Below are 13,850 nucleotides of genomic sequence, written 5' to 3' on the forward strand. Positions count from 1 at the left end.
CCCTTCTTGCGGGAAGGTTCAACACACAAAAGCCTAGGCTGCAAGCAGCAGATGGTTTGTGCAGGGCCTGTTAGCAGCAGTAAAAAAGGTTCAATAGTGGGACACCAGCAGTGACAGGTTTGTCCTTCACACTGCTGTGTGTGTGATAGCGATTGTAAAGGGGGTCAGCCAATAGCAGCATAGCCAGGACACAGTCCCCCTTCACCTTCTGAAATCGTTTACCCCATCCCCACATTTGTGGCTCTCTGTGGGAGTGTATTTACTGAAGCAGCAACACCAGAAACTGCCCTAGTTCCATATCAGTATTTCAGGTTTGTCCATTAGACTGCTGCTAAGTATACTCTAGGTTTTAGATTGCTGCAGCCAATAGTTGCGCAAAGGGGCTACTGCAGGCATCCCATTTAAACTTCACTGCACTGCATGTTTAATCTCTTAGAAGGAATATTTTTCTTGCATGTGACCTGGTCCTCCCACCAGTGTTTGGTGGTAATGGCAGCCACAGGCTTGTGCTTCATGCTGCTCCAACTAGCTGCATCAGCCAATATCAACGTAGCCAATGCGCAATGACCCCGTCCCCTCTAGTGGGAAACTGAAGGTACTTAACCTACTGTGCAATCCACACATCAAAGACAAGATGCTGAAAGAAGAATGGGAGAATGATGCACAAGTGACAATGAGCTTGGCTGAAGGATTCTTATGGTCTATTTACTATTCCAGAAGTACTCAAACAGCAGCTGTTCCAGCCTATTTTCTAGGTAGGGATACAATAAGCAGGAGTGCTCACATATATAGCCTCTTCCCCAGTCCAGGAGCATGCCGATGACTTACACTACACGGGAGCTGCAACAAAGCATTACATTATACTTTAGCAAACACTCACACATACACTCACCGAGATTACAGTCAATGCATCTTGCTCCTTGTTAACAACATCATATCACCTCCCCTGCAAATTACATATTTCCTCTTCAGAGTTTGTCAAGAACAAAAAGGGTCCTAGTGTGCATGATATTAACATGCTACGACATAAACTTTTTGTCAACAAATCCTAAGCACAGGCAATACAATATAAATAGTAGTAAAACACTGATGAAGTGAACAAATAAAGAAGACGTAGTACTTAGCCGGTGTGGTTATTTTTTAATGCAGTGTTCCTGTGCAAAACCAAACAACACGTGTTTCGTCAGTGGGCAGTAACACTTTTGACTTCTTCAGGGCTTTTGCGAGTATAGTAGGTGCTTAAACCTCCAAACCGGTGATATTTCTAACCCGGTTGGTCACGCAACAGTCGTTATTTCTATATGGTCCACGTGGTTCCAAATCTCAGATCCAGAGAGTATCTGGTCTAAGCCTCTAAAACTGACTTTCGCCAGGTATGGCGCTTCAAATATGAGCTCCGACAATAAATAACGGCCGGCCGAATAAGCCGACTGGTTAGTCCAAATTCAGAACTGTGGGGAGTACACCCAGTGTCCCATGTATTCAATACACTTTGTTTATTGTCAGAACTCATTTAGATACAGATTTGCACCTAGGAATGTTGGCCAGTAACCGTGCGGCTGTATTTTGAACAATCTGAAGCTTTTTTAAACACTGTTTCTGTATGTTCAAACAAAGCCCATTGCAGTAATCCAGTTTGGACTGGATTAGCGATGTTACCACAGTTTTCCTTGTGCCCACGGGAAAATAATGAAAGATCTTGCTTATTTTCTTAACAAGAAAGTGGGAGGATGAGTCAATTGCATTTGTCTGATGAGAAAGAGATAGTTTGTTGTCAAACCATACTCTTAAGTTCTTAGCCTTGACCGCTGGTTTTGGTGATCTTCCCATCTCTACTGGCCACCACAGATGGCCCCAGTCTGGCTGCATGTTACCAAACATTAGGACCAGTTTTTTTCAGAATTGAGTTTGAAAAAATGTGTACTCATCCATCTATTTATTGTACTCAAGCAGTTCTGAAATTGTTGAGTAGAAGGGGCCTGATTTTTATATGCAGTCACCACTATCTGGGTGTCATTGGTGTAAGACGTCAGACTAAACACGAAATCCTGGATCAGAGGAGCCAGTTCATAGATGTAGATATTAAAAAGAGAAGGGCTAAAGTAGGAGCCCTGTGGTACTCCGCACGGGAGGGTATAAGGCTCTGAATGATTCCCATCTACAGATACTGTTAATCTCCTGTCCTTGAGAAAGGAGGACAGTATGGCTAATGCCGTACCCCTGACCCCCAGACGGTCCAGCTGCTGTTGCAGCAGAGAGTGATCAACAGTATCGAAAGCGGCTGACAGATAGAAGAGCACAAGGGCGGTTGTACCTCCTCCATCCATCACCGCTGTAATCTCCTCCCTGGCTTTAATGAGTGCCGTTTCCATACTGTGATCTTGGGGGAATACAAACTGGGAGTGATCGAGCTGGGTATTTTTGCACATAAATTGGACTAACTGAATATGCATGATTTTTTCAATTATTTTGGCTGGCAATGGCAACTGGGCTATCGCTCGGTAGTTGTGCGGGTTAGTCACATCCAGGTTGGGTTTTTAAGCAGTGGAAGGATGAAGAGATCTTTTCATCTGGAAGGAAAATTGCCAGAGTCAAACATGGAGTTAAAAATGTCTGTGGGTCCAGGACTCACCAATTCTGCTATGAATAATTCAAAGGTGTTACTACCCACTGACAAAACACGTGTTGGCTGGTTTTGTGCAGGAACACTGCAGCAAAAATGACAATACCAGCTAAAGACTCAAAATGCCTCACCTTGCATCGCTAATGAGATGCAATGTAGGCTTTTCTTTTCAAAACAACATGGAAAATATTGATAACTTCACTACTCTGTATTAACAAGCCCACCCAGGACACCCATAGCAATATAAAAAATTGCGCTAACCACGGTTATTGCCGTAAGCTAACGTCTGCAAAATTTCTGACTTAGCTATATTCATAAAGGGAGGTGGACTCTAAGACTATCAGCTAGATTCATCAAAGTCCCAATTTGCGAATCTTTAATAGCGATTATTAAGGAATCGCTATTAAGGACTTGCATAACGGGATTCATGTAGGAATCACTAAATAAATTGTGATTCCTACACATTCCTTATTTGCGATTAGCAAATTGCTAATCGCAAATAAGGAATAACTCCCCATTCATTCCTATGGGCCTATAGGCCCATAGGAATGAAAGGGGAGTTATTCCTTATTTGTGATTAGCAATTAGCTAATCGCAAATGAGGAAGCGATTTCAAGGGTGCCAGGGGTGTCCAAAGGACACCCTGTAGCACCCTTGAAATGTAATCTACATTGGTGTTGCGCACACACATGTCCAAAGGACATGTGTGTGTGTAACATGCAACTTAGAAAAATGCATTTAAATGCATTTTTCTAAGTTTTCGCTATTAACCACGAGGTTTGACTTAGTGGTAAATAGTGGTCCTAAATTGCGATTCCTTAAATGCTAATCCTCGCAAATTTGCGAATTCTTTATTAGCGATTTTTGCATTTGGGATGATGAATCCCAAATGCAAAAATTGCACTCGCAAATGGCCAGATTCTCAGAATCTGGCCCTTTTGCGAGCGCATTTCGCTTGATGAATCTGGCTAATAGTCCAGATCTCCCTATTACCAAGGATTCCCTTATCGCTGCAGTTGTAGCGCTGGATTTCCAGCAATGTTCATTCATTTTCGCCACTATCTTCGGATTTTATATCGCTGTGGAGATAAGCATTGATAATAACGTGTTATCTCGGAGATTAAATCCAGCGCTAAACAAAATCGCGCTATGCAATATTTATCGCAGTTTTTTGCTAATGTGCCCCAGAGTCAGTCAGTCAGTCAAACCACTTTATTAGATTAATTAAAAGCATAAAAGTACAATACAAAACACAAGACACAAAACGGCCATGTACTCTTTCCAATGCGAATGGGAGACACAACGGCCCACATGCATCAAGCGTTTTTGCATTCGCAAACGGCGCGAATTGCAAAAATCGGCCGTTTGCGATTGCAAAAACCTTTTTTGGGATGCATCATTTTTTTTTTATTTATCGCAATTTAAGAAATCACAATTTTTTGCGATTTCTCAAATTGCGATAGCATTTAAGAAATCGCAAATTTTGCGATTTCTTAAATGCTATGCATGATTTAATTTAATTTGCGAATTCGCAATTAGGAAGGGGATAATTACCATGAAGTAAACCTTCATGGTAATTTGCGAAAAGTTTCAAAAATGTAAAAACATGCATTTTTTAAACTTACATGTTACACACACACATGCCCTTGGGACATGTGTGTGAGTAAAATGTACTTAAGTGATATTCCAGGGGTTCAGGGGGGGGTCCTTTGGACCCCCCTGCACCCTTGAAATTGCATTCTCATTTTGCAATTCCTTAATTGCGAATTAGCAAAATGAGAATGCCTTCCCATTGATTCCTACGGGCCTCTAGGCCCATAGGAATCAATGTAAAGCGTTTCCTTATTTGCGATTCGCAATTAAGGAATCGCAAATAAGGAAAAGTAAGAAATTGTAAAAACTTTTGCGACTTTTTAATGCATAGGAATTTGCGATTCCTAAATTGCGATTCCTTAATTTGCGCAATTTAGGAATCACAAATTCCTACAATGATGCATGTGGGCCAACATGTATACAATTTTTACACAAGAAATATAAATAATTAAAACTAAAAGAATATATCAGATAAAAGCAATTACAAAACAATAAAATTCAGAAAAATTCATAAATCAATCATCATAGGGAATCTTTTTCTCCTAAGGCGGACAGCAACAACAAGAAAACTGGCAATAATAAAAATATTCCAGGTGTTATCTAACAATTGAAGGTACATTAGGGCTGGTCTAAACTGTAAAAAACCCTTTCCTCTCAGGAGCAGAAGTAAAAACCTTTTCCTAATGTCAGTGAAAAATCACAAAACATCATAAAGTGCATTATGTCCTGAGTTGAAAAGCTGTCACAGTTACACATGGCCATGTCTTCTGGTTTACAACAATAAGGGAAGTTACCCAAATACAAGTGAATCAGGTTAAACCGGAACCTGGTCAGAAACCAACGATGGAAGGGCTTTGTCACAATTCTTAGATAGGGCTCTATTGATGGTGATGAAATTAATACATAATGAGCCCTCACCAAAGGTGTTTTTATTTCCTGATCCTCCCGGTCCAGCCTCAGTAAATTAAAAAACTGCGATTTCACCCATTTTAGATCAGTTTTCTTGATCCCTTCTGGGGTATTATAAATATCAGAACACCCTAGTTTAATAAACATACCCTTGACGGACGACAGCCACTGGATACTACTAGTTTTATCTAAAACAACACAATCCCTTAAAATCTGGTGGTTCAACATTAGTTCTGGGTTGAGCCAGGTTTTCATCCAGCAGACCAAGGGAGCCAATCTCACCAAATCAGATACATATATCATCCCGAATTCCTGATGGATAGCGAAAGTTGGAGTTGATTGGGGGACAGACAAAAGGGAGGGGAAAAAATTGTTTTCAGCCATCTGGACCCCTTCCATTTGCTTGTACCCCCAAATAGCAGCACCATATGTAGTGATAGCCAAACCTTTCGACCTCTAAATGGCGAGAATTGCCTCCCTAGGCCTGACTCCCAATCCCCGCGCAAAGCCCAGTAGCGCTGACGACAATCTAACTACTGCATTCTTTTTGGCTTTGACCTGGGGGACCCAAGATCATCCGTCATCGAATAAAACCCCAAAATATGTACAAGCAGTCACTCTGGTCACCTCAGCCCTAATACAGAAAAAGGTTTTAACTTTATTCTTTCTTTGACCCATAAACAGGACGTGTTATTTAGAGATATATACCCATAGATCCAGGGAATTCATGAAGATCCCGAATGCATCCAGGAGTCTCTGAAGGCCTACGGGGGTTCACGATAATAGCACAGCATTGTCCGCGTATAGGAGGACCCAAATGGTCCTATTTCCTACACACGGGATGTCCAGGCTGGCCTTATCCAGAGTTTTGTCTAGGGGATTGCTATATAGCGTAAAAAGTAAAGGGGCCAATATACAGCCTTGGCGAACGCCTCTACCAGACTTAAAGTGTTGTGTGCATTTTCTGTCCTTAATAACCCTAACAGCTGCAAAAAGGTCCCGATGTAAGTCAGATAAAAAGTAAACCAGATGAGTAGCAATCCCTATGTCAAGTAAAATGGACCAGAGCTTTGTTCACAAGGTCATAAGCTGATGACAGATCCATAAAACCCATATACATGGAACCTTTATTCGCTACAGTATATTTGCCTGTTGTAAATATAAGTTAAGGCACTGGTCCATGGTACTTCTGCCTGAACTAAAACCATACTAAAGATTGAATAAAACCCCATTATCATTTACCCAATACTTTGGCCAGAATCACCTTACCTAAAATGTTGACGGCAGAGTCAATCAATGAAATGGGTCTGTAACACCTTGGATCCCCTCTCTGACCCTTTTTAAAAACTGGTATAATAGTGAACTGGGACCATGAAACAGGGAACCCGTGGACAACTGTGGCATTAAAAACATTTGCTAACATTTTGGCCCAGAATTTAGGCTCACCCTTATAAAGATCGGCAGGGACACCATCAGGGCCTGGTGCCTTATTGCTAGATGAATCTATTATTGCCCTCTCAAAGTCCTCCTCTTTAAAAGCCAACAGAGGTAAGTCATTATCAGTATCTAAAACTGTAAAAGACTCATAAGGCTTGTTTGACCCATAAATGCCCTTGAAATGTAATAACCACTGTTCCTCTGAGATATTAGTTTCCAGACAACCATTCTCCTGCCCCAAGAAAAGAGGGCTATTAACAATAGCCCAAAACTTTGAGCTATCCTTCAATATTTCTACGGACATTAAGGCGTTCCAAGCCTCTGATTTAATCTCATTTTTGAGGGTGTACACTGCAAGTTTATATTCTTTTCTGAGACTGACTAACTGCTCCCTGTCTCTAGGTTTATTATTCAGGGCTTGTATTAAATTTTGTTGGGCCCTAGAACATTTAGCGTCAAACCACCTTTCCCCTGGGTTCGACCTAGGCTTACTTATAACGGTCAAGTCAGTTGCAACCTGACCACAGATAGCTTCAAAGGCTCTAATGACCTTATCCTTTGGAGTAGAGTAGTCTACACACTTTGCAATATCATTTTTAGCCGTCATACAAAAAATAACAAAGAAGGAGTGAGGGACTATCTTAGACCGTTTTAGCCACCCCCCTTGGTCTCTGGTTATCACAGGGTTGGCACCCCTATCCTTACCCAGGGAGCACAAACAGTCCATATCTTTATCTAACACCAGGATAACAGGGTTGTGATCGCTAAAGGGGGACAACCTCGCATTATAAAATACTACATTCCCGAACAATGAGGGGGACAGAAATATATAGTCAAAAATTGGTCTCCCTACCACTGATTCTTCTTCATTTATGAACTTCAAGAACAGTGTTTTACTACTATTTATATTCAAATGTGTGTGCGTAGGATTTGTTGACATTCATCATTTCAGACCATTTGTCCTTGTTTGGGGGTTTAAGGGGCTATTGCCTTCCACCAGTAGCACCGCATGTATTTGTTCTTAAAGAAGACTTTTCACACTATTTGGTCTAGAGCCGCTCTAAACACCTGAGAATGAATAACTCCCCCCTCCTCTTCAGCCTTAACATACACTTGTTATCATAAGTTCTGTATGAGAAGTAGTTGCCTGCCTTGTGTAGCCTTATTTGTGGTTGGAGGACATAAGTCAATATTCATGAACCACAGTGGATCTGAAAGGGGCTGGTGCACAGGCAATAACAACCACACACACAAATACAAATGGGAAAAGTCAGTGAGTGCAATATAATTGTCATTTGAGTGAGAACAATTGATAAGTGTAAATTTGAACAAAAGAAACAAAAATAGACAGATAGCTAAATGCTACACACATCAAATGTGGGATTTCCGACACAGAATAAAAGAAGGTTACCACAGTTTGCTAGCAAGATTCAATCAGTCTAAATAGATCTGTATCTATTCTTTCAATTCCGGAATTGCCGAAAATAAAATTGTTAGTAGATCAGTGGAAGAAATATCAACTGGTACTGGGAGGCTCCCCGGATGCCTGACTTCAAAGCTGCATTTATTGTAATTCGAAGCTGAAGGTCGAGGAAACCTGAAAGCCCCTTGCTAACGTTGGGTTTGTAAACATGTATTAAAAAGCCTTTTTATACCACTGTTAATTTCCTTTGTTCTGACTCCATAAACCATAGGGTTCAAGGCTGGTGGCACAATCAGGTGTAGGACGTTGAGCAAAATAGTGACATCTGGAGGAACATTGTTACCTGGTCTATATGTTATGGCAAGAACTAGGAGAATGGAGTAAAAAAAAAGAATTAAAATCAAGTGGGAGGTGCAGGTGCTGAATGCCTTCAGTGAGGTCCCTTTTGAGCTCATCTTCATCACTGCGCGAAGGATTAGGTAGTAGGACAGTGCGATCAACATCAAGTCTAGAACAAGAATAAACCCAACTGTGACCAGTTGATGAATGTTATGCAGTCTTGTGTTATCGCACGCTAGCGAAGAGACGGCTAAATTCGCGCAGAAGCTGTGTGCAATAACATTGTTGGAACAGAAGTGTGAGCGTGCAAAAAAGAAGGGCATGGGGACAAACAAGCTCACAGGCCTTATGAAGACCAACACAACAGCTTTGACCACAAATCTCTCAGTGATGACTGAAGAGTAGCTCAGTGGGTGGCAGATTGCATAGTAGCGGTCAAACGCCATCACCAGGAAGGTACCAGATTCCAATCCAAGAAAACAATGAACAAAAAACATCTGAGTGAAGCATGCTGCATGGCTGATTGCCCGATCATTAAACCAAAGTAGAGCCAGGAGCTTTGGAGTGGTCAGCAAACTCAGAACAAGGTCCACCGAAGCGAGCATGCTGAGAAGGTAGTACATAGGCTCATGGAGGCACTGCTCTCTGTATATTGTGGCTAGGAGTGTGGGATTTGCTGCTGTGGCTAAAACAAAGAGGATAGCCAATGGGATGGAGAGCCAGTGCTGCCATTGTTGAAATCCTGGAAAACCTAATAGAATAAATTCTGATTCTGGGTTATAACTTTGGTTGATATCTGAAAGCATTGTTGTTCAGAATTGTGGATCTTACAGCTCTGAAAGTAAAGAGAAAATAGAAGCAGGTCAGCAAAGTATTATCAGTCTAATATTGATTAAAAATAAACCATATAAATACGTTAAAAAAATAGAAAAATCATGCACATTAATATAATCTTAATATTCCTTCTTTGCTTTTTTTAGTGACAGGAAATTGAATAATTAACATCAAGCGATAAAAAAGAACACATCTGCATTTGTGCAACATAATTGTAATTTACATGTATAAACCATGAAGCAGCAAGGTTACTCAAAGAAATTTATACCATAAATGATAACAGCAAACGTTTCCAAAGATTATCCCTCAGGATCACAGTTTTGCTAATTTTAGACCATCAATAGATAGTAAGGAAATTATTTGGTCCTAAATAAAATCCTAAATATTAAAGAAAAATCAATGCAGAACTGAATAAACCTTTTTGTAAGATTCCTGGCAATACATGCACTTCCAAAATAGTTATTGTAGATTGTTCTAACAAGTCTGAGAAAATGGGTGAATGTTGTGAATTCTTTTTTTGCAATATCAAACAAAGAAAAAAATAACCTTACCATCTCAATAGGAGAGGTTCTCAATCAGCAATGCATAGCCCAGGAAGCCTCGCTTTGCATCTCTTGAAATGATATATATAGGTTTTAAATTTATTTTCACAATTCTTAAAAAACATCCATTCTGTATAGAGTCAATCCCTGATTTTTCCCATCACAAAGATAAAACAATGGGATTAGAAAACAACAAAATAACCTGCCCCGTGTTTCCATTGACTTCCGTGCTATAGCCCAAAGCGCAAAACAATGATCAATTGTGGAATGACCGGCTTTAAACCCACCCTGTTCCAGAGGTATGATCTGGTTTTCCTCTGTCCAATCTTTTAATACATTTAATATGGCTTTTGCAAAGACTTTTTCCCCTATGTCCAGAAGGTTTATCAGCCTATAATTCTTTGGTATTTTATGGCTGCCCTTTTTATGTATTGGCCTTATAATTGCGCCCTTCAAACTTTCTGGTACAATTCCCGTATCCAGATTACTTGGAACATCTTTGCCAAAAACTCCGCCCACCATTCTGGACTCCTTTTAATTATCACTGCCGGAAGGTTATCTGGTCCTGCGGCACGGGTAAGGTTCAAACTCCCTACAATTTCAATTATATTTCTTGAGGTAAAATATTCCTTTGTATCACCCCTCATCTGTGGCCAATCTTGGGTTCTTGGCATTGCTTGAGTCGGCCACCTTCCACAAATTTCTCCCAGATATCCTACCCAGTCATCTTTGGGTACCATACAGACCAAGGAACCTGATTTCCTACCCATACTTTCTTGGACTAATTTCCAAAACCCTCTCACATCTTTGGTTTCAATTACCTCCAGCATGTTTGCCCAACATTTATCTTCATACATTCTTTTTTTATTCCGAATTAGTGTTTTATACTTTAACATTAATTTATGAAGTGCCTGGTGTAAGTCCACCTTAAACATGGCCCTTAGTATTCTCTCCTTCTGTCTTATCCGGGCCTTGGCTACCCTGCACTCTTCATCGAACCAGGGTTTCCTATTTTTATTAACAGCATGGTTGCCCAGTCCTGACTTTTTTGTCTTAAATGCCTTCTTAAGGGAATCTGCCAACTTACCTATAGTTAATTCGAACCAAGGAATTCCTGCTTTAAATTGGATGTCTTCAGTTGTCGTCGACTGCTGGATTAGCTTTAACTTTTCTATGTGTTCATCCGATATACAGGTTGTTAATCGTTTAGGATGGTCCACATAGACCAGTAAAGCCCTCTCACTGTTTTTGCATCTCGGTATGTATAATTCTACCTTCAAAGGGAAGTGGTCACTACCTGTCATTTTCATCACCTCAAAACTTTTAATTAGATCAAAACACCAGGCCTGGCAAAACACGTAGTCTGTTGGACAAAATTGCTTGTCCCTCACAAAAGTCCTTCCTGCTGGCCTGTCTGTCTGAAATCTCCCATTTGCACATACCATGCCCAAGGACCCCATTAGCTGAGTGAATACCTTGTCCTGCTGTGAGAACTCCCCCCTTGGAAAGATTGCTACTTCAATATTAAAGGGTTCTAACAGTTCTTTATACCAACTATCCACCCTTCTGGGATCTAATCTATGGTTAAAACCACCTACCACCAATACTAAGTCCTTCGGTTTCTTAACACTAACCCAAGTTCTCCTTGTATTTGTGGTCCTTTCCTTTCTGTATATATACATTTATAATGCATATTCCCTCATAGCGGGGATCTACCTTCTGCAGTAAAATTCTGCAACCTAGTGCCCACTCACTAAGTAATTTTAACCTTTCAGTCTTCCTAACTATCTGTGAGGAGATCAGCATTAGTTGACCCCCTGATGGCCTCCCCAGATTATTTTTCTTTACCGCTTTGGAGTGTTGGGCAAATCCTTCGTAACTAAGGATTTTAGGGTATCGTCACACAGCAATGTTTCCTGTAGGCACACAATATCGTTACTCTTTCTGATTTTATCGAACTCGATCTGTTCCGATATTTTCTTGTACCCATTTATATTCCATGATAGGATTGATAGGCTGTGTGACGACGCGTTATCCTAATCAATTTCACTGAGAAAACCCTCCTCATCATACTCCCTAAATTCTGGGGGTGCGAGGGCTTCGTACCTATTTCTGGCAGATACATCTTCTTCATACCCTGCAAATTCACAGTCAGTTACAGTAATTACAATATCCTCCTTATTATTCAATTCGAGTTGATTAGCCTTATCTGCCTTAACCCTAGACCGGCATGGTTCATCCGAAAATACTGACCCTGTATTTCCTCCTTTCTTACCAGTCTAATCCCCTCCTTTTGTAACTCATTTTTAGCTTTTTCTACCGCATCTTTCACCCAAGCAGAATGGAAGAGGACCTTAGTCATGTCACCTCCTGTGCTACTTGTAACAACCCCTACTTCTTTAAGGTCCTTTGTGCCAATAATCCTAAGGCTTGCACATTTTGCCATAGTGTATAAGAGTTGAGATCGATTTCATGGGTTTAGTTTTCTAGCTTTTTTCCCACCTTTACCATCGTTATCGGGTTTTAGGAAAACCCATAGCTCTTTAGTACCTGCTTGCATAGACCCATAGTTAACCCCCTTTAAACTGGCTTAACTTCTCATTGTCAATTGATCTCCCTTATCATCTACCCTCAGGGCCTTACTGCACCTAGGATTTCCTTGAACTCCAGATGGCTTCCTTTTTATACTTTTCTCCTCTTTGCCCTCCATCACCCTAATTGTAGGTATCAGACCTCTTTTATTAAACTTTGGTCTTTCTAAACTTTTCCAATGTTCTTCCTGTTCCAACGCGGACTTTTCTTTATTCTCCTTCAGTCTTTGCATTTTATCCCTCTCTTTACCTACTAATTCCATCTTTTCTCCTTTCTCTCTTTCTCAACTTCCTGGCAGGGTTTTTTAATAGGCATCTTTCTATACGGGCAACCTCCCTTCTCTGGAATCTGCTCGTATGATATCTCATTTACCCCTATTTTTTCACAATCATTGGCTGCCTGGATATATATACTGATGGTTCCTCTTTCATTGAAGTTGGAGCCTTAACACATCTTCCTCCTCCTCTCTACTACCTACCCCCTCCTGATTTCCACCGATCAGTCTAACTAGGGCCGGCATTAAGCCTATAATCTGGGTCAGCTCACCCCAAATTGCTTTAGACTGATCCCCCTGGATTTTTAAAAAATCATTGTTTAATACCGAAACCTCTAGCAAGCCTTGCAGGGTTTTTTGAAGGATCCACATAACCTCAAGCTTAGAGGTACTCGAGGTTCCTGTAACCTCAAGCCCATGCAGAGGAGAGTGTGCATGTTCATTTCCTAAACCAAAGGAGCAGTCCACACCCACATTTTCCGTAGATTGCCTCATAGTTCCATTTTGGTCTTTTTGGCTTATTTCATTACTACTTGTAGATACGTCTTTCCCTTTGTCCTCTAATTCACCTTCAAGTAACCGCTGGAACATTCTAGGCGAGGAAGACAGTTGTGGGTTCAGCGGTACCCCAGATAAATTAAGTATGGACTGATTCAAAGAGGTTAAGACCTCCTCACTCCTAATCTCAGAGTTTGTCTGCGCTTGCACTTGCCTCCTTACTATTTACATCCTTTCCCTTAAAGTGTTTTCCCAAAAAGTCTTTAATCGATTTAGATACTGATGAATCACCCCTTGTTATTTTTGTCTTTGCAGATGTAGGTGTTAGTAACAAGGATTGAGTATTTCTTGAAGCTTGTTTCTTCTTTCCAGTTGGCTCGCTCAGCACTGATTTTGGATTGCCTATCCCACTGCCTTCTCCGAGCTCTGAAGAATTCTTTTCAGACTTTTTCCCAGTTTTTAGATTTTTACGGGCTCTTACTTTAGCCGGTGTCATTTTTATCAGCTTCTCTTTTTCTTTAAATCCTCTCGGGGCATAGAGCAACGACGGTAAAGCCTGGTTGAATGGTATTTCCCCAGCTCCCGTAATTCCTGGTTAGAACTATTCCTTTCCACCAGGCTTAGCTTTATAGTTTTAAAAACCAAATTTTCCACTTTTAATTTATGGAGGAAATTGGACACACTACTCCTCACTTACCTCTGTTCCTTGGTCTGCCGTTTCACACACTTAGATCAACATGTAGATATCAGGTGTTTCCACTAATCCTTTGCTATACAGCCCGGGCA

The 13,850-nt window shown here is 40.8% G+C and overlaps 1 protein-coding gene across 1 annotated transcript; it reads right to left on the reverse strand.

The window, feature by feature from the left end:
* Nucleotides 1-8,173: 8,173 nt before the first annotated feature.
* Nucleotides 8,174-9,130, reverse strand: LOC147693401 (olfactory receptor 56A4-like). Its single transcript, XM_086935963.1, has one exon. The coding sequence runs from the start codon at nt 9,128-9,130 to the stop codon at nt 8,174-8,176; it is 957 nt and encodes a 318-aa protein (XP_086792089.1).
* Between the last annotated feature and the right edge of the window lie 4,720 nt (nt 9,131-13,850).

Source organism: Lissotriton vulgaris, chromosome 8 (assembly GCF_964263255.1).
Source record: "Lissotriton vulgaris chromosome 8, aLisVul1.2, whole genome shotgun sequence".
Classification (NCBI taxonomy): Eukaryota; Metazoa; Chordata; class Amphibia; order Caudata; family Salamandridae; genus Lissotriton; species Lissotriton vulgaris.